This window comes from Balaenoptera physalus, assembly GCF_965194825.1.
Source record: "Balaenoptera physalus genome assembly, chromosome: 7".
NCBI lineage: Eukaryota > Metazoa > Chordata > Mammalia > Artiodactyla > Balaenopteridae > Balaenoptera > Balaenoptera physalus.
The window spans coordinates 47,711,190-47,735,478 of record NC_138886.1 but is presented as its reverse complement, the minus strand read 5'-3'; the positions used below and the strand labels follow the sequence as shown (position 1 = coordinate 47,735,478).

Below are 24,289 nucleotides of genomic sequence, written 5' to 3'. Positions count from 1 at the left end.
CAGCAGAAGGAACAACTTAGAACATGTGAGTAAACAAACAAATGGAAAATATTTGAGAGTAAATGTGAATTTCTTCCATTCATATGTTCTCCTAACCTACAATTTCTTTTCTATATAGCCTACAAGGTAATCTGCTCAAGAACTCCTTGATAGCTTCCCGCTGTACCTGTAATAAAATCTAACTTCTCCACAGGTCCTTAAAGGCCTTGTGTGATCTGGCCTTTGCTTACCCCTCCAAACTTATCTTGATACTTTCACCTCTATGATTGCAGACTCCCTCACTCACCCTCTTTCAGTTCCTTGAAAGCTGTTCCCAAGTCAGGATTTGCACACTTGCCTCATTTGCTCCCTCTGACCTCTCAATATTCCAGTCTCAAATGCCACTTTTCCCAGACATCTTATAAGCCTCAAATCTAAATTATTATTCTTCCTCATAGCACCCAGTTCTTTTCCTTTACAGCTGAATATTGTGATCCCTGCCATGTGTGCTTAATTGATTAATGCCTACTGTCTTTACTATGAGGTTAGTGACCATGTGTTTTCTTCAGCGGTATACAGGCAGGCAGGCACCTGATCAATAATAATTTACTAATGAAATGAAAGAGATAAAGAGTAAAGAAAATAAGAACTCGCAGTTATACCTAAAGACCTGACAGAACATAAACTGAGATAGATAATGCTAAATATAATTAAAATAGGTTTTGTTTTGTTATTTTGAACCAGGCTTCACAATACCAATATATGTAATTTATGGCTTGAATCTTTCTGGAAACCATAATAATTAACAAATTATGCTCCTATTTACATTGCACTCTATGCATTTAAAAAAACACCTTCTGATATACTTAAAATCCTTAAGAGAGGCAGTTAAATAAGCAGACCAGTAAGTTAAGGATAATTACCACATGGACATTTTACTAATGTGCTAATTGGGGATGTTTTATCTGGCTAATACCCATTAACTGCAATAGCAAATCCATTTTCCTGATTATAAAGCTATAATACTATATTTTTCTATATTAAGTTATATCACGAGTATCTTCTGACAAGGCTAGAAAATCCTTTTTTAAAAGTTATTTGAATGGTGGCAAAAAAAAAAAGTTGAAATGCTTCCAAGTTGATTAATTTGGGAGCCATTTTAGCGAGCCTAGTACTCATGAGTTACTTTGAAGAGTTAATTTAAATTGTGTATTGGCAAAAACTGAACATTCTCTGCTACTGACAGTTTCTTTTGGGATGAAATGTGTGCTAGTGGGAAGAATTTATATTCTTAAAGCATTCACTTTTAAATGATTTGGGCACTTAAAATAACTGAGTGATTTGCTCTTGCAGCCCTCAGGTGGAGCATATTGTCCCTAAGTGATAAGGTATCAGTCAGTGCCCCACTGTAAGCCCCTGAAGAGTGATTTTTTCCCCCCCTGTATTACTAGTACTACTTTCCAGTGCCATCACAGGCAGAGGCAGAACTTCAAACTTAAAGAGAAGAACATGGAACTAAGTCAGTTCTTCACTTTGATAGGAACTCTAAAAAAATAAGATACACATGTGTTGATTAAAGATGTACTGTTATAGTTGGTTAGGCAATATTTACACTTCTATAAGCAAATAAGTTTATGCATCCAGGATAATATTCCCAAAGTGGGACAAGGTAGGGTAGTAAGCAATGGTACAAAATATCTGTTAGAGCAATTTGATTTTCTATTTCTGAAAGTATTTAGATTTACAGTGGCTTTCAGCAATTTAAAAAATAAGCCATAATACACAAAACCCAGAAGTATCTAACAAATTTACAAAAGGAAAGTTTGTGAACTAATGCTTTGAATTTCTAGGAGTTGCTTTTGTTTATCATTTTATTAATTTCTTACAAGTTTGGTAATGAGAACCCTTAGAAATCAATTTGCAGCAAAACAAAATATGAAAGAAGTTTCTAATATGGGGGAAATACAGTATTTAGTTTTTTTGAACACAATAAAATATTCAGCTATAACAACTGAAGTTTGTTATAAAATGGTAACAATGTACTATATTTTTGTATATATAAGTTTCATTTCATGAATCTTTGTTGGCATGGGTGGTTTGAGGGCTAGTACTAGCCTATAATCAAGTTTTTACCATTCTTCAGCAAAACGAGAAAAGTTAAGGACAAAAGTAGTGAGTTAATAAATTTAAAGGTTTGCCCTCTATTTGGAGATCATATCCGTTCAACAGTTTTCTAACATTAAAATATCTTTTTTTGTGAAAAATGAAACTCTTGTAAGAAACTAAAAAAATGGTAATAGGTACTAAGTTTTTATTTTTGAAGTGATTATACTGAGCAAAACTTAAATTGGTAGCCTCTCATTATCCTTCCCCCTTTTTGGAAATGTGATTGGTCCCCTTAAAAATAAAAAATTTTAGAACTACTGGGCTTTGAAGCTAGATATAAATGCGATCAAATCACAGCTCAGTTATCTTCTAAGTTGTGCGGCTTTAGACAAATCACAGTACTTCTCTCAGCCTCAATCTTATTTGTAAACTGTGCAGAGTTACTGGGAACGTGAAATGAGACATCTAAATTCGTGCCATACTAGATGCAGAAAAGATGTTCTTTTCTAACTGGAAAATGCAGGCATGTATTTGATAATCTCTTTCTGGACCCTCGAAATCAATCAAATCCTGACTGCGAAGTGTCACTCCCTCAGGACCGACTCCTCCACACATACTCTGGAGGGTTCCAATGCCTCTAGCATCTTCAGAGACCCTGACTAATCAGTTATCCTCTCTGATGTTTCCTGTATCTTCAGCCTCTCCTGCTCTTCTGATTCATCTCTGCTGTTTATAAACATATTCAAGAGTCTCCTCTTTAAAAAAAAAAAAAAAAGTGTATGTATCTAGATTCTACTACCTTCTCTGAGTATCCTTCAGAATCAAACTTTACTTCTCATTTTCCACTGTTCCCCATAAGGGCCAAAATGAATTGTGATCTAACATCTATCATGAAGTTGTTGATCCATTTAGGATTACTAGTAACCTCATAATTTCAAGTGCATTGGGTTATTTCTTAGTCTTCCTTTTACACCATCACTTGTGGAATTAAACACCATTGTCCTCTCCTCTCCTTCTTGAAACTAACTTCCAATCTAGGTTTTTCTGGTGATCTTTTCAAAGGTTATACTATTATTATTATTTACAAATTGCCTTCTTTTATCGTCCTCTTATCTTTTGTTTAACTCGCCCAAACCTATGCTTTAACTACAACTTTGGTCTTTTTTCTTCCTGTCTTTTGTTCTCAGCCATACCCCTGGCTTTAACTACCATTTATACACTAATGGTGTCTAAATCTAAAAAACTAAACCTAAATCTCTAGCACAGACCTCTCCCTTAAGCTATAGACCCTGAATATCTAAATCTGTATTTCCTTCCCTCCTCCCCCCTCTCCCTCTCTTCAGACCTCTCATTCAATCAAGGCCTAACTCCTAGGTACCTCTCCATCCCCTCAGCCACATCTTAGCTCAACCACTTTTCAATTTAGTATTAAAAAGCCACTCAGTAATATCTATCTCATACCCCTCTAATGCACACTCTACACTGTTGCCAAGTGATTTCATTTTTTTGTTTAAAATCTTTCAATAGGTCTTACATCTCTCTTGGATAAATCTAAACTCTTTAGCATGTCATACCTGATTCCCCCACCCTCTTCCCTTCCTGGTATCTATCCTTATTTCCGAGTACTTCCCTTTCCATTCATTCTACTGAACATTTAGATAATCTCTTAGGTGCAACATTTTTTTGTGTGTGCATACGCATGTATTAGGTCATGAAAGCAAAACTTCTTATGGATTTTAACAAATGAAAAATTGACAGCAACTACCCTAGGGAATTCTATCAGAATGTCTTCCATGCATAATTTTTAAAGGTCTTCCTCACTCCCATTAACTTAACCGCCCTAAATCTTCAATAATAAAAGTGACAGTGAGGTCTGTTAAAAAGCTGTGAATGAAATGTAAGCTTGCCAAACCAAGTTACCGAATGACATTATTTTCTCGCCAATAGCTGATGTGTGGAGAATAATTTTTACTTTTTAGGGGTGGAGATGGCAAAGCTAAAGAGTGAAAAATTACCAGTACACCAAGCAGGATACTAATCAGAAACAAAAAATCTAGGCTACAGTCTGCTGATGGAATTTTGGGGGGAAGTTTATTACAGGAATTATTTCAACTGCTTTTAATTTTCAAAACACATTTAAGAATAATGTAAATTCAGAAGCCAAACAAATTTGTTGCACTAGATAAACTGATAATGTCTTCTACTTTTGTTCCTGGAGGCATTTTCTTTTATTTCAGGTTTGTTGGGATTGGAATGGAGACTTGCCTACACCAAGTTAATGAGGTTATTTCAAGGCCTCTTTCTTCTTCATCCTGATCTACATCAAGCATATATTCTCTTAATCCTATTCTTTCACTGTGGCTACATTCTAAAAATAAATCTTAGTTAAATATGTCAAGACAGACATAATGAAAAGAATTTCTTTAGCAGTATGTATTTTTAAGGGTAAAGACCCCTAACTCTATTGCTATAAAAATACAGAGTGCTACATGAAACTACATGGCGGGGGGCTGGGGCAGGGAGGGAAGGAGGTAGGTGCTTTTACTTGTTATCTCCTTTAATCTTAATAATACTTTTCTCAGGTTATCATTCCTTTACATATGAAGAAATCAAGGCTTCAGGTTAAGTCAATCAACTTGTCCGAGTTCACACAACTTATTAAATGGGAGAGCCAGGAACACAGTTTTAACTTGACTATATTCTGTCCACTCTTCCAAGATTGTCCACATAGTTAATGCCCTCACTGCACATTGTGCTCATTCTCCCCTTCTCAAAGGGGAGACCTATTTAATAGGTCAAAACTTCCTCATTCGATTTCCTCCCTACCATTCTCTACCTTTTCGTTAGAAGTTATTTATTGCTTTCTTACATATTAGATACTTATTGTGCATATTGTGTATGGTCCTCTGCTAGGTGGTAAGCTCTAGAAAGTTAGCGATCTTTGCTTGTTTTGTTTACAGATGCACCCCTCAAACCTAGAAGAGTGACTGATAGTAGACACCGGCCCATTCTTCCTTTCCCACCTTTCATCTTTAACTGTACAAGGACTTGTTTAACCATTTTCACTTTTAATTCCTGGGAAGACAAAACAGGACCTGCATCTGAGCCAAATTAACATTAAAATATTTGAATTTAGTCTGAAATTCTGTTAAAAAATTAGGATAAGTATCATTTAAAAAATTCTAGCCAGAATAAAAAGTGATGACAAGACATATAAAACAAACTGTAAAATGCGGAGATGCAAATGATGAAAGATTAGTACCTAAGAGTACCTGCTCACTTTCTGTGATGTTTTAGAGGCCAAATGTGAGACACAGATAAAAAAAAAAATCAGAGTACTCTAAAAGCAGTGGTTTCCAAAACCTTTTATTAAAAAAGTCAAATTGGGACTTCCCTGGCAGGCCAGTGATTAAGACTTCGCCTTTCAATGCAGGGCGTGTGTGTTCGATCCAAATTTTTAAAAAAATTTGGAATGACAAGAGTTACCAAATTTTAATTTTGCCAAAAAGGGATGTTACAAACTAAATATAATATACTATCACTATAATTTCATAAGCACACATTAACATAAAAATAATTTCAGTATAAAGGGTAGTCATTTTTACTGAGTAAATTTAGATTCACAAACACCTCATTTATAAAAAATACCTCCATGTGTATTTAAGATTTACATGTGAAAAGTAAAACTTTTAAAACAAACTATAACAGAATCTTTATAATCTCAAGATAGAGAAGACTTCCTTTAAAGAGAAAAAGCATAATCATAAAAGAATTTGACATTAAAATTAAGAACGTCTAGTCACTAAAAGATACCATACTTAAAGTGAAAAGGCATGCAAATGACTAGAAAATATGTGTAAAGCCTACCAAGCATTGTTATCCAGAATACATAAAAAGCATTTACAAATCAATAAAATAAACCCATAGAAAAACAGAATAGGCAATTCATAGAAGAAGGAACATGAATAGCCAAAAAATAAATGAAAGTGTTCTCAACAGCATGACTAACTGGGGAAGATACAAACGAAACCTACAATGAAGTAACATTTCATACTCCTCATAATGTCAAAACTTAAGTCTATAAAGTATTTGGAAGGTGAGAAAACAGACCCTTTAATCCATTACTGATACAAACACTCTGGAGAGAAAACTGGTAGTTATCAAATGAAGTTGAAGAAACAGCTCCTACCCTGTGTTCTAGCAATCTACTACTAGATTTATATCCCTGGGCAATCTTTCTCAATAATGGCTTTTTAGTTGTTGTAACGAATGGGGGGTACTACTGTATAGATGCCAGGGACACGAGGCACACTTGGTGTGTAAAGATAATGCTGTGCCATGTCCCATGACTTCCGAACATTCTGTTGGACACTCATTCAAGGCAACAGAAGGAAAAAATAAGGTCAGATATTAATAAATTGGATTTGACACAAAGTATATTTGTATTGTTTTAATATAGGTGAAGATTTTCAAGAATGCAACCCTTGTGTAAAGAGAGAAGACTGTACTTTTATTTTTGTTCCAACTTTACTGAAATTAGTTATTTCAGAAACTCTCTTATCAACATCAGGGCCTCTATTGGTATTTGAATGGCCAATTCAACACACCTGTTTAATCTGCTTTAGCAGCTGTCCTATTCATGGTGATTCTATCCGTGCAAAGTATCTGACTACTACTATTTCTTCTAGCAGTGCTTCTTAGACTTTAAGGTGCACTCAACTCACCTGGGAATCTTGTTAATATTCAGCACCTGAATCACTACGGTAGGGCCTGAGGTTCTGATTTCTAAAAAGCTCCCAGAATTCTAATGTTACTGGTCTACTATCACACTTGGTAGCAAGATTACAGTGTGGTTGAGCCTGAGCATTGACACAGTGCAATACATTACTTTGTTATAAATTACTTCTTTATTTTAGTCAGGGCATTACTTTATTTAAAATATGAATGTAAGTTTATTATTATGAATTTCATTTTAGGACAGGATTGGGGAAGTTGTAAAATATTTCTATAAAAATGGGATATAGGTTCAAGAACCACTACCCTAGAGGAAGCCTTGCAAACGCACCTAAGTAAACATATACCGGAATATTCCCTACACACTGTTTAATAAGCAAACAATTGGAAACAACTAAAATGAGCAACAGAAACCTGATACAGTCACATAATGAAACACACACCATATGACAGTAAAAATAAGCTAGAGCTACCTGAATAAACATAGATAAATCCTGGCATGATCAGTGAAGAAAGCAAGCTACAGATACAAAATTCATACTTAAATAGTCTTAAACCAATCAAAGAAAAACCATATAGTGTTCATGGATATAAAGGAATGTAGTAAAGTATAAACGGAAGGATGCATGTTAGCGGTTGGGAGTGGGGAAAAGGGAATAGGATTTAAGAGGGGTACCAAGTACAGAGGAAGCTTTGTTTTGTAGTTTTAACTTTCCAACTGGGTAATGAGTGCATGAATATTCATTATATTGTATATTACCAATACTTATATTGCTGTATTATTTCTCATTTCACCTCAGTTGGCGAAAACCGTTGGGCCTAGAGAGATGTTTGGAAAACTGCTCCAAAGCAAAGATTCAGGACGAGAAGTCAGAAGACCCAGATTCAAGTCTCAGTTCTGGTTCTTACAAACTGTGTAGCTTTAGGCAATTCAAATAATTAACTTCTCTAGGCTTTATTTCTTCTGTAATAAAGTCATAAAGCATCACTTTTCCTCTCCAACTCACAAGGCTGGGTTTGAGAGCCATATTGCTATGTGAGAAATCTTTAATAGGGTAGGAAAGGTAGGAGTAATTTTTGAGAAGTAAGAGCAAAACCTTGGATATATTAGAAATAAAATCTATCAGTAAACAAACCAACCAAGTCAATCTGTCACTCTATTTTCTTGTCATCACTGATTCTAAAGATATGACACCAAATTATATTTTCTTCTTAACACTGGAGAAATTTTGAGTTTATCACTTCCTAAGTGATGGCATATGGATAGACAACCTCCCTATTATAACTATGTTTCTTTATCGTAATTCTTCACCAAGGAACTGAAATTCATGATACCAAAACAAAATTTCATTAAAAAGTACTCTTATTAACTAAAACAATCAATGTCACATAACCAGAGGAACTGTTGGTTCTCACTGCCCTTTCTACATAGCGAGCAGATGCACAGTTTATTAGTCCTATATTACAGATGGAGAAACTTGACTCAGATGTGGGATAGCTTGCCCTGGAGTTGTAGACCAATTCAGTGACAAAACTTGGAACAGACACTAACTGCCTAGTTCTTCTGTGTTCATTAAACTACCAAAAACATTACTTTGCCATAATGCTTTATGGCAATTCTGTTTGTCACAGGAAATAGAAAATTCTTTGTCGATGTCATGCACATTTCAAAATGGGCAAAGATACTCAAGGAAACAAGCCACTCATCAACTACAGTACTGCACAGCAAGTGACAAGATTAAAACTGCCTAGGCCTGCTAAAAATCTAATCCTATCCTTGACAATTAACCTTATTAATTCTACAGCAGGAGAAAAGAGAGGTCAAAATATAGGTGAGGGTGCTATTCATTTCCTCCTGGATCTCAAGTAATATAGCAATTATTGCACAACAGGGACCTTATTTTCTTTTATAAGGTGAAACATGGCTATCTCCACTGCTCTTCTTTAAATAAGCCTCCACCCCTACTCCCAACCAAAGAGTTGGGCACCCAAGTTAGAACACTGGCAATTATGATAATTATCAAAATACTGGCTCTGATTACATATTAGATAAATCACCCAAATGAGCTTACGCTATAAACATATGAGACAAACTCTTTATAAAGTTCATTTTATTGTAAGTCTTCTTGTTAATGTAAACAGATGAACGCTCTTACAACACGTACCTGACTTTTTACTCAGACTCATTACCTAATGACTAGTAGTTTAAATGATGCAAGATTTCCAAACTTCTTTTTATTTATTGGAGCCTTAAAAAAAAAACAATGAATTATCTTACGGATCAAGTACTGCATATTACAGAAAAGTTTTAAACATGAATACCTTTTTGTAAGCTAACAGCCAAAATTTAAAGGTCACCCTCCCTGTATTCCGTTACTCATCCTTCTGCTTAACAAATCCACTTCACGCTGACTTAAATCTATGCGTCATTTTAAAAAGTTATATCCTGGCGTTGGCAGAAACCTCCATGGATCAAAACTCCGAACATTTTTCTTTTTTTAATTTAAACAAGAAGCCAGGGTTAAACTCTCTTCTTTACAAAAGCCCTTCACAACAGTACAATCTAACTTGACAGAACTTTTCGTTTCAGGGTTTAAAAAAATTCCAAAGAAAAACTCTAATTTTTCAATTCAAAAACAATTCCTGATGAGCCCACCCTAGAGTTCGGAAACAAGTAAAGAGTTCAACCATCGAGAGAAAACCACCCTACGGCGGCGGACCAGAATACACAAATCACCAAGCACGGTGCAGATTCGAGCTAAAGTCTAGGCTGGCACACACGAAGACATTCAGGAGACAGCCTTCAGGCGTCGCGACTCTCACAATGAGCCAGGGAGCGAAATGTGAACCTGGACCCATCCTTCCGTCCACAGGGAGAATAGCAAAGGAATGAAATGAGGCCCTTCTCTGCAAGGAGGACCCAAGACCTTTCCCAGTCCGTCTGTCCGTCCCTCTCCCGCCCCCAGACTCCCGCAGCCTCACCGACCGCGAAGACTTTCCTACCTCTCCCCTTCACCGAACCAACAGAGAATCTTCTCAAAAACCCAGACGCGATCGGGAGTGGCTTCTCCGCCTTTGCCGGCGCCGAGAGGCATCCCAGTCGCCAACAACAAAGACGCCTCCCGCTCCCCTCCCCCCGCCCGGCCCCGGCTCGTCCCTCCCGCGCTGCTGCTCCGGGCCTAGCGCCCCCTCCCCGAGCCCAGCCGCAGCGCCCCGGCCCCCCGCGGCCCCACGCACCTGCACCTGAGGGCCGCAGCCAAAGCGTCAGGCAGAAAGGGCTGGGAGAGAACCTCTGCCGCCGCGCTGTCCTCTACAAGGCGCGATCCGCGCTGCTGCCGCCGCCCGACTCTCCCGGCCTGCGGGCGGGCCCGGCCGAAGAGGGGGGACGAGGGCGGCAGCCTCCGGCGCCGGGACGAGGAAGGACGGCGGCGCCCAAGGGGGCCGGCTCGAGCTCCCGAGTCTCGCCTCGCGCCGGCCCTGCTCCTCCACACGGGTTCGCGTTCTGCTGACTAACGGCCCCGGCGCGAGGCGCTGGAGCGGCCGCCTCCGCCGCCGCCGTCGGCTGCTGTTGGGCCTCACGTCCCGCGCGGCCGTGGTCGCAGCTGCCGCAGCCGCCGCCACCTCCCTTTCTGGCACTGCAGACACCACCCAGACCCAGCCAGGTCTTTCTTCTCTTTAATCCTCCTTTCTTTGCTCCCCTTCGGCCTGCCGGCAGCAGGGTTCACTCTCGTGGCGGGAAGGAGGCTGGAAGGGAACCCAGGGGCTAGCAGAGAGCTCACTAAGCTAGGAGTTGGTCACTGACTGAAGGAAAGTGCTAAGGCTGACCCGGACTCCAGCCTGCAAGCGGGCCGGGGGTTGGATACAGTCCAGTTTAGCCCGACTTCCACCAATCACAAGCCGCCCAGAGGAGTAGGGCGCCGGGAGAGGCCGAGCTGAGTCGGCAGGAGGCGGGGATTGCGGAAAAGAAGAGCCAATAGGAGCAAAGTTTTCCCGCCCCTTCACTTGGGCGGACTGCCACATTCGGACCAATGGGGGAATTCTCGCTTCGAAGAAACTGGGATTTTTCGCCGGGTTTGAGAAAGAGGCTTCGCGGATGGGGAGGGATAGAGACTGGGTTGAGTAAAAGACCTTTACTGGAGCTGAAGGGCCGAAAGGTGTCCTTTGACCTCCGCGAGGAGTCACGTGGGCTGCCGGGGGCGGGGGCAGAAATGCTGGTTAAGTTCCTTCCGGGTCGGAGGTGGAAACGTGAACTCCGTGGAGATAGTTCCTGGTATACTAGTCTTGCGTGCATCTTCCTTGTCCCAGCGCGAGGTGGTTGTGGTTTCGGCGATGAGCTCCCAGAAAGGGAACGTGGCTCGTTCCAGGCCTCAGAGGCACCAGAATACGTTTAGCTTCAAAAATGACAAGTTTGATAAGAGTGTTCAGACCAAGGTAGGAACCTGCCTTTTGCACTAAATCTGACCCCAGGGAGGAATGGTTCAGTGGAGGGGAAAGAAGGAAGTGAGAGGAGTTGGCCAGGGCAAATGTGGACCGCAGCCCAGAGTTAGTTTTGGCTGCAGTGTAGCCCTTTCTTTGACCTGGATGTGTTGTCTCCTCGTAAATATATTTGGCGGTCAACATTTGACTAATTGTACTGAATGAACGGGACCCTCATCAAACCTAAAATGCAAAGGGAAAATTGAGTCGTTGAACGCTCCCATCTGGATTACATATTTGCAGTAGGAAAACGAGGATTATGACGCTAGTGTCTTCTTCAAATGTTGCACCAGGTTTATGCAGTCACTTTCTTTTTGGAAAATCCCAGGCCCATAGGTTTGTAGGGAGAATGTGAAAGCTCTTAAGCCCTCTTAGCCCCAGTGTCCACACCAACATAATTTCTCTCTCGTTTGTAAGATTGTTTTGAGAATCAAATTATTTGATGAATGCAAAACTGCTTGTTTTGCTGTTTATATTTCTTTAGCAGATTTCTTTAAGCTGGAAGGAAATTCAGACTGTATAGATAGCCAGAGGTCTTGGGTTGTATACAGCCACTAATTTGCTGTTAGGTATTTCCCCTTCCTCACTTAGCTGTATGGAGGGGAGATAATTGAAGACAAGAGCAGCTTGGGGGCAGCCGCCATCACATCAAATAAACCTGACGTTAACATAAACTGGAGCTCAAATTTGCTAGGTGTGTGGCTTAAGCAAGTTATTAAATATTTAATTTCTCTGAGTCTTACTTTGGTCTTAGAAACCCGCCTGTATTGTTGAGAGGTTAAAGTAAAGTAAGTGATATATATAAATGATCTGTATCATTAGTGTCCAACAAGTGATAAATTTCCCAACATTGGCTACGCAAGCAAAGTAACTTTTTTTTTTTTGGCTGCATTGGGTCTTTGTTGCTAAGTGCCGGGTTTCTCTAGTTGCAGCGAGCGGGGCTACTCTTCGTAGCGGTGCGCGGCTTCTTATTGCGGAGCACGGGCTGTAGGCGCACGGGCTTCAGTAGTTGCAGCCCGTGGGCTCAGTACTTGTGGCTTGCGGGCTCTAGAGCGCAGGCTCAGTAGTTGTGGCGCATGGGCTTAGTTGCTCCGCGACATGTGGGATCTTCCAGGACTGACGATCGAACCCGTGTCCCCTGCATTGGCAGGCAGATTCTTAACCACTGCATCACCAGGGAAGTCCCAAAGTGACAGTTCATGGTAACCAGTGACTTCCTTTTTCTTTCCTCTTTCTGTCTTCACTATACAGATATTTAATGAGCATCTTTCTTGTACAAGGTCCTATGTGCATGTGTATACAGTGTTCAAAAGAGTTGACTCTGCCTTCAAGGAACTTATGGTTTTCTGGGTCATGGGACAATAAGCACAGAGATATATAATTATAAATTATGATGAAGGGAAGCACAGTTGAGTAAAGAAGAATAAGGAGGGATATTTTCAGTTGGGTGCTCAGAGGACCTCTCCTTTCCCTTAGTTAGGTTCAGATTCAGAAGGAAAACCTGGAACGACATTTGGGAAGACTTTCCCAAGTTTGTGCCTGTCATCAATAGGTAAACCAGAGTAAAAAAGCTGTGCTATTCCAAATAGATGTCTTATCTTGCCCTGTATTCTTACTCTAAGTTTTTTCACAAGCATTTACTTCTGATTGTTTTTCATCAGGTGTAAACAGCAGTTTTAATAAGTATTTAGCTACAGTGTCTCTTACTGTGCTTCTTGTCCTTGTAAGTACAGGACTTCTTGAACTTGTACTTCTTGTTCTAGTACTTCGTCCTAGGCTTCTTGTACTTTTCATCGTGCATTTTCTGGTGTTATCTAACAACCATGTCATTATGGTCTTAAATGTTTTCATGAGTCTCAAGTTCAGTCACTAAGTTTCATTTTGTTTATCACTTTTATCATTAATTCCTTTGTCTCTTTTAAATCGTGAGGAAGTCTCATTCGTCCATTGGTAGAACCACCAGGTGCTTTGTTATTGGAGGTTCTAACAAAAACAGCAAGAAATATTTTACTGAGGAAGATCATTAGGTTGATTGTTCATCTATCTAATGGAGGACTAATAATTGGCTGCATTCATGGCAGATTCTTGAACCAGCTATGTGTAGCTGTCTAAAGCCAAGATTTTGTCAGAAGCATCTGACCCTGTCTTCGTTCCTGCGCTTTATACCAGAAAGCTGTTTGAGTCAGCAACATCTAATAAAGGAGTGGTAAGATGTGCATGATTCTCTGTAACTCTCCTTGAAGGATTGTAGTAACAATTGACTACTTGTACCTCATTATTTTGTCGTAGTCTTGCATGACAGTTCTCCTTCTCCTCGTCTGCCAAACAATTTGCCAGTACTGAAATTAGAAGTTGGATAATGACAGCTGTTTTATTGGAAAGTTTATCTAAGTAAAGCACCCGCTCCCAAAAAGACACAGGTGATAACTGTCTTCATATACTTGAATATATTCCAGAAGAGGAGAGAAGCTTCGCATTCCAAATGGCCAAACTTGAACCAACGGGTCAAAGTAAAAGAGATAGGTTTCAGCTCAGTATAAGGGAATTGTCTAATGGTGAGGAGCATGCACTAGAATTTTGTAACCTCCCCGTCACTGGGGTTATTAAAAGAAGCCTCTATGGCCATTGGCCTGCAGTGCCCTCTCATGACTTGCAGAGGTGAGGTGGAGATGGGAGTAGGTTTAAATCTCTTCTAGTCATTTGGTACTAAAATATTGATTGTATCAATATCAGGCTTGTGTCCCTTATTGGAAAGGCAATAATGTGTAGTGGAAGGAACCCTGGACCAAGAAAAAAGAGCCACATTTTAGCCCCAGTTCTGTTGTTTATTTTGCTTTGTGGTGTTAGTTTACATATAGCTTTTAATCTATACGACAGGGTTAATGCTATCTTTTGTCTTACCTTCCTCTCACAATTGCTATGGAGATCATTACAGAAATATTTTTAAGAAATAGTGATACGAATAGAACTAAGCATAAAGCATATGATAATTTATGTGGACTTGCAGTTGCTCAAAGCTTAAAAAATTAATTAGAAAAGAAATGCATGTTTGTTGAAGAATATTGAAACAACAGAGAAATGTATAAAGTGTAAAAGTGGAAGTACCTTTTTCCAGGCCTGTTCCTCTTCAGATGTAGTCACTGTTAACAGTTAGCTGTGCATGTTTTTAGACATCTAAGCACAATATAGTACATATGAAATAAAATGCATCTCTCCTTTCTCATTTAGAAAAGTATGTCAGAACATAGAGATTAAGCTCATTCTTTTTAATGGCTGTATAATATTCTATAATATATATGTAGAGTAGCTTATTTAATTACTTTCCTATTAATAAACATTTGAGTTGTTTTCAATTTTTCACTATGACAAATAAAGTTGCAGTGAATTCTTGTATTTGCATATTTGTTCCACATCAGTTATTTGGTACCAAACATTGTGGTAGATACTAGGGGTATAAGGTTGAGCATAATATACAGCCGTGCCTTTAATTGAAGCTTATAGTTTAGTGGGCAAGGTGACAGGCATTAATCAAATAATCTTTTGAGTATGTTAATACAAATGGCAGTAAGAGCTAGGAGGAAAAGTCTAAGGGAACCTTGAGAGTATCTAGCAGGAAGTCTTGATTAAGTTTGGAGGGTTTAAGAAGGCTTCCCTGAGGTCTGAAGGATGGATAGCGTTTAACTAAATGAAATGGGAAGAGCATATATTATCTTCTTAAGGATGCTGTTTGTTTCATATGTGTAGTCAGCATTGTTTTTACTAGCATGTCTGAAAGTGTTAGAGCCCCAGGATCACATGATTTTGTTAGGGCAGAAGTCAATTTTGTGGTCAATACTAGATCTCACTTTTAGAGGGGGGTCATAGTGTACATTAGCATAAAACACTTAGGTGTTTTGCAGTTTAAAAAAAAATTATTTAGCCTAAACTTCCCTGGCTGTGGATTTTGGTTTACATAATACCAGTTGAATGTGAATTAATTTTGGGGGAAACACACTCATTTTGGGAAACTCTTGTTACTACCTTGAAATGGAAAAGGAAAAGGAAAATCTGAGGCTATACTCTCTAAATAGTTTTGGAAATAAAGTTTTGTTAATAATAGCTAATGCTATGTACTTAAGTGTGTTAGCATCTGTGAATATTTGGTATGTATTATCTAATTTGATCTTCAAAAATAACCCTAAGACAGGTGCTACAGTTATCCCATTTTGCATCTTGGGAAATTAGGACTCAGAGGTGAATGATGTGCCCAAAGTTACATTAATAGCATGTGGCTATCCATTGATTAGGTGTAGTCTGTGCTGGGAGACCTTAAAGAACGGGTAAATCACAAGTCCCTTTTTGTGTCTGTATGTTGGTTGTTGTTTTTGAATACTGTGTTTTTGTCTGTAGTAGAAGCAATGTGACACCAGATTAGGGCTGGAACAGAGATGAGCTTTATTGCCACTACCCCTAAACACTACCTGTTTGAAATGTTCCAGGGAAAGAGCCTCTTCTCATAGAGTGTGGCCCCCTGGAGTGTCACATATCACAGATATGGGCTGGTTGGAGCGGGTGCCATCTAATCAGCCAGGGCTCTGGAGCAGGGGTGGGGCTCCTCTCACTCACTTTGTGTGAAAGCAGATGCTAATTCCTTCAAGACCCTCAGCTCCTGGTTTAGGCAGAAAGCTGTCTTAAGTTTAAGGTGATATGATTACATTTATACAGCAGAACAGGATTCTGTGTTTATAAGCACCTTTATTCACAATAGCCAAAAAAACAAAACAAAACAAAAAACAAAAGACCCCACAAATATACTTCAACAAGAGAATAGATAAACAGATTGTGTCAATCATATAATGAAATACTACTCTGCTATTTAAAAAAAAGCTACTGATACATGCAAGCATGTAGGTAAATCTCAAAAACATTGTGTGGAAGGAAAGAAGTCAGGTGTTTCTCACATCTATAGAAATCTGAACAGTAGTTGCCTTGGGTTGTGGGGGAATTGACTGGAAGGGGTTCAGGACAACTTTCTGGAGTGACGGAAACATGAAGATCACAGGCATTTATTGAAACTCATTGAATTGAGAATTTAAGGTCTGTGCATGACACTGATATAAATTTTACCTCAATTATAAACAGATATGACAGCAGAATGACTGATTAACTACTCAGGTGTCATGAAGTTCTGTTTTTGTTGTTTTTGTTTGGGGAAGTTGTAGAAATACTACCTATTATCAGTATGTTTTTAAAAGAAAACTATTTTGGGGCTTCCCTGGTGGCGCAGTGGTTGAGAGTCTGCCTGCCAATGCGGGGGACACGGGTTCGAGCCCTGGTCTGGGAAGATCCCACATGCCACGGAGCAACTAAGCCCGTGTGCCACAACTACTGAGCCTGCGCGTCTGGAGCCTGTGCTCCGCGACAAGAGAGGCCACGACAGTGAGAGGCCCGTGCACCGCGATGGAGTGGCCCCCACTTGCCGCAACTAGAGAAAGCCCTCATAGAAACGAAGACCCAACACAGCCAAAAAATAAATAAATAAATAAGTGAAATTCTTTAAAAAAAAAAAAAGAAAGAAAACTATTTTTTTAACTTCTCCAGAAAGAAAACAAATGACAGGTTGACATTCTGTCATATTGAATATGTTTGCTAACCACAAGTCAAATTAATTCTAATAGTTGTCTTCTAATATTTTCCCATTTTGTAAGCTTTTATCTACAAACTCCAGTCATGACCCTTAAGTTAAATATTGTCTCTCTGTAAGAGGAATACAGATGATCGTTACAAAGTGGATCTTGGGAACTCCTTGGTGGTCCAGTGGTTAGGACTCTGCGCTTTCACTGCTGAGGGCCTGGGTTCGATCCCTGGTTAGGGAACTAAGATCCCACAAGCCATGTGGCGTGGCAAAAAATAAAAAACAAACAAAAAACAAAAACAAAATGGATCTTGTTCATAAGATTACTGAGCCTGGATCTTATTTTTCCTAGATTGACTCCAGGATAGAGTCATAATAATTTAGTTGGCCATGATGCCTGACACTGTAAGATGAATGAATAAAACCTTGCTATGGAAAAGAGTACTATTGGTAAGGGTCATTTTGTTCAGGTAGCTTGGAATCAAGTCATATGGGATCTTTGTCCTATCTCCTCTAGCCCAAAGATGTTGTTATTTAGGAAATGGTCTCAGATTGGTTTAGGTAATCTCTGATGTGAGTGATTTTGGTATGAGTGATGAAGTGCCAGTCATGGGAATAAGTGTTATTTCTTAATCAATGGGTTTCAACAATTAAGGTTTAAATGAGTGAGTAGCCATTAAACAAATCTGCAGCTGGGCAGGAATAGATTCCACTGTAGTTTCAAGGTAACCATCTTTGGCACTCTGGAGATCACCTGGGACTACCTTTGATCTTTTTTTCCAGATTGGGAAGTGCTCTTTGATATATTTCACCAAGGCTGTCTATTACATGGATTGAAATTAAATGTATCCTACCCCCAATTGACTTCTTATTAAATTCAGCATACTTTTTCAATTGACAAGGTGATTTAACCTATGGTGTGCTGGGCATTATGATACATAAGAGTATTGTAGTAAATAAAAGTCATTGTGCTAGTGAACATTCACTATTTTGAATGTTTTGAAGTATTGTATTCCCTATCTTTTACACAAAATACTCTCATCCATGTTTTGGGATATTTCATATACCTACATTCCCCAGGTGCTTCCACTTGAAGCCAATAAATTGATTTTGCATGTTTCTTATTTTTGATGCCTGCTACAATTGTTTTTTTCTACATCAACCATATGTTGTAGACATTTCATTTTATGTACAGTGAATGACAACTGAAATTAACTTGTCTTGATTTGGTCTATGTGTTAAGGAATAGTACCATACTCACTGTTGGATTATAAAATTTTATAATTACATTGTCAACACTTGTTTCTACATAAAGTTAAATACTACCCTGTTAGAAATATTCTCAGAATTCTTCATCTAGGTAAATTAGTTCACCTGAGAGAGAGAAAGTCGTAATGTATATTAACTCTTCCCCAAATGGGTCATTTTCCGTTTGGAGAAACACTGTGTAGTACGGAGTGGCGCAGTTGGACAAAGAACCTCAGGGATGACAGTTACAGGCTGCTGCGGCATTTGTTATTTTAAGCTATAGGACTCTCCACACCTGCACAAGTGTTATTGTGCGGTCACAGGCAGGTGTACAGAGAATCGTGTTTGTCCTCAGAGCAACCCTGCTGCCAGCTCACTCCAGCCTAATTGTTATTGGTCTTTTTCTCACCATTGACTTTTGTGAAAGGAAGAAATGAAATGAGAAAGGGGATAAACGGATAGCTAACATGCCTAAGATTCCTTTCTGAGATTTTCCTTATCACTCCAGGCCAAATAGCACTTAAATATACTGAATGAATTAAATAAACATTCCTCTTCTGAACTTGTCTATGTATGCAAGGCCCTCTACATGAAGGTAATTATCATTAGGATTCTTTAGTTACTAACTTAAGCAAAAAGGGAATTTATTGGAAAGATACTGAACTGCTCTTATGAAGCTTAGAAAAGGTGTTTGTTAATTTGTTTTGGTTGCTTTTTTAGTGTCCAAGATTCCCAAGTTGGCCATTTTTGCTGGGAAATTTTATACTCATTTGGCTTTGTGTAGATCCTAGCTTGATACAGTCCTTGAACTTTTCAATGCCCCCTCCCCTAACCCTTCCAATTTGCCTCCTGGAACTGATAGTTTACTATCATCAAACAGAGACATAGTGTTGAAAATAAAATTTCGTTCACTTTCTTGCCCTAACTGACTATTCCTGGGAACTCTGTTTCCCTATAGTCTTTAAGTAATGACGTTTTTTCACCCCACATCTTCAACCCCTCATTTAGAACCCTTTCTCCCATTTGTTGCTTCAGTCTATTTTTTCCTTGCTCAGAACCCCAGCTCTTCTGAAATGCATGCCATCAGACTATTATCCCCGCCAGATCCATCCTTACCTCCTCGTTAGTACCTGGCTCACTGCTTTTCCACAGTTTTCCTGTCATTAGACTTAGTGATTGCTACAGCCACATGGATAATCAAACATATGATCTCACAGCTTTTAGAACCCCCCACCTCAGAAATTTACTCCCATGGTCAAATGTTAAACCTCATTGCTGGTAACTGCTCCTCTTATAAACTTAAAACAAACAAACAAAAAGAACAACAAAAAAACCCACTGTCTACTTACCTGGTTTCTTTATTCCTCAAATAATTTTTTTTTAACTCCACTGGGTGCTCATGTGCATTAACTTTTCCACTTTTCACTGCACCTCATTCATGTCCTTTTTTCCCCTCATCTAGCTTGGAGACCATGTTCTATCAGTACAACTGCTCTTTTTCATGTACTTCAAATCCCTTATCCTTCTTTCCTTCTGTGGTACTTGCCTGGCAGAATCCAAACCTTGCTTAGATCCAGCTTTCTATCCACCATCATATCTACCTAACTACCTGCATCTGTACCCCTACACTCTCCTTCCTGTTACAATGGATGAACTGCCTGTCTCTGCCCAAGACTGGTCCCTTTCCTTGCACCCTAGAGCTCATTTCTTCTTGCCTACCTTAGGACTTAAAGGCTTAAGACTTCTCAATTGTCCATGTTCTGTTGCATCATCAGTCTTTCCATCTGTAGTGGGTTATTTCAATTAAAAAAAAAAATCCTCCTTAGATAGAACCCATGTTCTTTTCTGGCCCCACCCCATTTCTTCCTTCTTCTTTATAGACAAGCTCCTGGATCTCCATTTCTTTACCTCCCATTTTGTTCTATCCCTATTTAAATAATTTTTGTACATAACATTCCACTAAAACCACCCTTGTCAAGGTCATCGATCTCTGTGTTGCCAAATCTTTGTTAATGCTCAGTACTCATCTCACTCAATTGATCAGCAGCATTTGCCTCTCCAGCACTCTTTTTTTTTTTTTTAAAGCAGCTTCTCTGCACTGTTTTTTTTTTAAGTTAATTAATTTATTTGTTTATTTTTGGCTATGTTGGGTCTTCGTTTCTGTGTGAGGGCTTTCTCTAGTTGCGGCAAGTGGGGGCCACTCTTCATCGCGGTGCGCGGGCCTCTCACTGTCGCGGCCTCTCTTGTTGGGAGCATAGGCTCCAGACGCGCAGGCTCAGTAGTTGTGGCTCACGGGCTTAGTCGCTCCGCGGCATGTGGGATCTTCCCAGACCAGGGCTCGAACCCATGTCCCCTGCATTGGCAGGCAGATTCTCAACCACTGCGCCACCAGGGAAGCCCTCCAGCACTCTTCTTGAAATAATTTTTTTCATTCAGCTCAGTCCATGAGTTTAAATACCATCTTTATGCTGATACCTTCCAGATCTGGAACTCCAGGCCAACCTCTCTCCTAAGCTGCAAAGTTGTATATTTAACTGCCTACTTGACCTCTATTCTTAAATATCAAAAAGGTTTCTTAAGCTTAACATGGCAAAGAAAGAACTCTTAATTTTTCTCTTTCAAACCTTTTCCTCCTCCTGTGCTTCCCAACTCTGTAAACAACTCCACTATTTACCCAGTTCCTCAAACCAAAATGTAAGAATTACCCTTGATTCTTGGCCTTTTCTCACATTCTGTGTTTCTGTTTGTCAGCAAGACTGTCAACTGTTAAATTATCTTAATTTTCATAACTTTCACATTATTTTGGTAATCGGCTTTTGGTTAGAAGACTATGGTTGACTGAGACCTTTTTACCAAGAAGGATAGTCGAATAGATTGATCTCAAGCTGTGAATTAGAATTCCAATACTGTCAATTTAGGCCATCATTCCTATACGTAGATGTGGTCTGTTTTGTTTTGGTTTTGATCTGATTACTTTGAAGAATAAAAATATTTTGAAGTGCATGCATTGGGTAGGAAGAATTTTTTTTGTCAATTTTTGTCAGACTTCAGATTTGGATTTTTGGCCACAGTTATCAAGCTCTTATTCAAGACAGTAGCAGCATGGTGTGGTAGAAAGACATTGATCTTGGAGTCAAAAGATTTAGGTCAAATTCCCTAGTATGTACTGGCTCTGTGATCTTGGATAAATTTCTTAACTACTCAAGATCTTAGTGGGTTTAGCTATATTGTGAAAGTTAAGTAAGATTTATGAAAATGCTCACATGGTACTTGGCAGTGTTAAGTATTCTGTAAATGCCAGTCCATTCCTTCATCTTACTAAGATGTTCATCATGCTCACATGCTACACCCTCAGTAATGCCCTTCCTGGTTAATCCCACTGGAATGTCTCACTCCGTCCCTGTGGCATTTATTGCCCTCACCACACATATAGTGCATGTCTTATTAGTTATTAATATATATGTCTTGGCTTCTTTCTCTTTCTCTTACATGTACATACACAAATGCCGTCTACCTCTGATGGGAGGGGCTCAAGCATTTTTTTTTAACTACTCATGGTGTACTCTGTAATGTGTCGCAGCAGTTCAGTGCTCTGGAATGAAGGAATGGAAATCAAGTAGTTCTTATTGACATTGTACAGTTGATTGTTGGTCTTTGTTAATTCATCTGTCTTTATTGACATAACATCTGTCATATTGTTATGTAGCAAGCATTTGCAAAAGATGAGTATGATATGAATCCTTCATTCAGGAATCAGACTAGTAACTACTCTAAAAAGTGAAAAAAGGTAAATATGGAGCTTTTCATTTATTAAACTTTTGTTGAAGTATAACATACAACATATAGAAAGTGCAAAAATCATAATAGAGTTCAATGAATTTTCACAAACTGAACCCAGTCAGCTCAGATCAAGAGAATGTCACTGACCTCTCCTATTCACTACCACTCTCTCCTCTAATAACCATTATCTTGATGAATATGAAGTATTTTTAAATAACCTTAAAGTCACGGCTTTTGGAGTCAAAGGAGAGGGAGTTATAGGTGCCTGGATGACCAGCCTTTCTTTACAGCAATAGTATTAGTGGATGTAGACAAGCATCCTGATGGATCATCTTAACTGCTTAAATGTACAACACGACTTGATATAACCCTTCTTTGGGATGAAAGAAATTGGTGTGATTTGATTTTCCAAGTGATTGATTTGGTCCCTGTAGGATTTTTGACTTCTAAAACTATCAAGAGTAAATTTGAACTTTCCTTTAGCTTTGGAGTTGATTATTTCAACCTCAATCCTAAATGTCTTCCAATTTATCTACTTATGAGGTTGAATTACATTTTTAGAACTTTATGGTGCATATTTTCTTAGATATTTTATCAAGTTCATTTCTAATTGGAATAGATTTATATTCTAAAGTTAATGTAATTATTCAAATTGTCCTTACGGAACGGAGTTATATGACACATTTTCTTTTTTCTTTGTTTTTGCTTTGGCAGAGTTATATGTTATTAACAAGGAAGTATTTCTTCTTGTAGGTGATAGAACTATACATGTATAATAATTTTCAGTGATGGCCCATCAGCATTAGAATTCTGTTGTAGCTTTATATTAATTGCACCTGGTTTTGAAGGCCATTTACAACATGAATATGAAACACCAAGCTAAACTAAGGATTATTTTAAATGCTTTGTTGCTCTGTAAAGATTTATATATAATTAAATGCTCAGCCCTGTCTTACCAGGTGGCTGACTTGTTTGTTTTGAAATTACTCATGTCCCTGAAGTCATCAAACTGAGTAATATACTTGACATCATAGTATATACTTGTATTTGTGAATGTTCTATATACCATCATTAGCCTTTATCACAAGACATTATAGTAATATGATATCATGTTTCCTGTAAATGTGAATGCTTGTAGGACATCATGCTAGATCTAATTTTTAATAAAGTTAGAATAGTCATATGGGATAAGTTGTCATTTATCATCCATATGAAAGAATATTATGGTTACTTTTACACATGTGATGCTGTTGCTCTAATTTAAACTCCTTATTGAACCATGGATGGTTCTTTGACCCTCATATGATGATTTCGTTGGCTGTTCCCTAGTATATTTAAATAAAAAACCTGGTTTATCTTGGTAGTTAACTCTCATCTTAGGGATTCTCTAGAGACACCTTTATTAATGCCTTCCTTTTGCTACCCAGTAAGAAAAAATCAGTCAAATTTTACTAAGTCTTCTTCTTCTTCTTCTTTTTTTAAAATCATTTCCTACAATTATTATTATTATTATTTAATATAAATTTATTTATTTATTTATTTGTTTATTTTTGGCTGTGTTGGGTCTTCATTGCTGCACGCAAGCTTTCTCTGGTTGCAGTGAGCAGGGGCTAATCTTCGTTGCAGTGCGCGGGCATCTCATCGCGTTGGCTTCTATTGTTTCGGAGCACGGGCTCTAGGCGCGCGGGCTTCAGTAGTTGCAGCACGCCGGCTCAGTAGAGTTTTTGAATCTGCAAGGCTACCAGTCAGCCTTGAATCTCCGGTGACTCCCCCACCCCTCAATCCAAATCCTTCCAAAAGCCCAGTTTGAAGAAGCTAACAGTTAATCTATTGTTTTAAACACTATTTTAACTCTTAACAATACTATTGCTTACTATTCAGATTTCCTTCATGCCCATTCCTTTTGTCTCAACTAGATGTGAAGCCCTGTGAGGAGAGAACTGTGTATTGTAAATCTTCTGAATCCCTGCGATGCCTAGCATAGTACTGAGTACACAGTAGCTTGTACTTTTTTCGAATTGTTCCTGTAGACAGCAGAGAGATGGTCATGGTACATGCTGTACTTACTTCTAACCTGTGATACATTTTATAATTTGACTGTTGGAAGGAGTCCTAAACTTGGAGTCAGGGCGAAGCAGGAGTAGACTCTTCAGATTCCTTCCTGTATGGCTACTGAGTCACTCTCTGTAACCATGGGTAAGTTATATCAACTCTCTACAAATTAGAATAACAATAAATAACAATACTACTTTCTTCCTTCCACTCAGGGCTGATGTGAGAATAAAATAAGAACTATAGGACAACTTCAGATTTTTAAAAAACTATGGAAATAAATTGTAGTAGTGTTTTGTT

General features: G+C 38.8%; 2 protein-coding genes across 5 annotated transcripts in view; one reads left to right on the top strand and one right to left on the bottom strand.

Moving 5' to 3' along the window:
* The window catches only part of ABHD17B (abhydrolase domain containing 17B, depalmitoylase), a 47,882-nt gene extending 37,239 nt beyond the window's left edge, over positions 1 to 10,643 (bottom strand). The window contains exon 1 of one of the 3 annotated variants that reach the window (XM_082471091.1): positions 10,057 to 10,643. The gene's annotated coding sequence lies outside the window, so the exon portion shown is untranslated. Of the gene's footprint in view, positions 1 to 9,822; positions 9,845 to 10,056 lie in introns of those variants that run through there. The other 2 variants (XM_082471090.1, XM_082471092.1) reach the window with 2 other exon arrangements.
* Positions 10,644 to 10,838: 195 nt separating this feature from the next.
* The window catches only part of LOC309664956 (uncharacterized protein C9orf85 homolog), a 57,375-nt gene continuing 43,924 nt past the window's right edge, over positions 10,839 to 24,289 (top strand). The window contains exons 1-2 of one of the 2 annotated variants that reach the window (XM_082471127.1): positions 11,124 to 11,250; positions 24,045 to 24,133. In XM_082471127.1, coding sequence (XP_082327253.1) covers positions 24,103 to 24,133 — 31 coding nt within the window. In that variant the 5' untranslated portion in view covers positions 11,124 to 11,250; positions 24,045 to 24,102. Of the gene's footprint in view, positions 11,251 to 24,044; positions 24,134 to 24,289 lie in introns of both variants that reach the window. The other variant, XM_082471128.1, reaches the window with a different exon arrangement.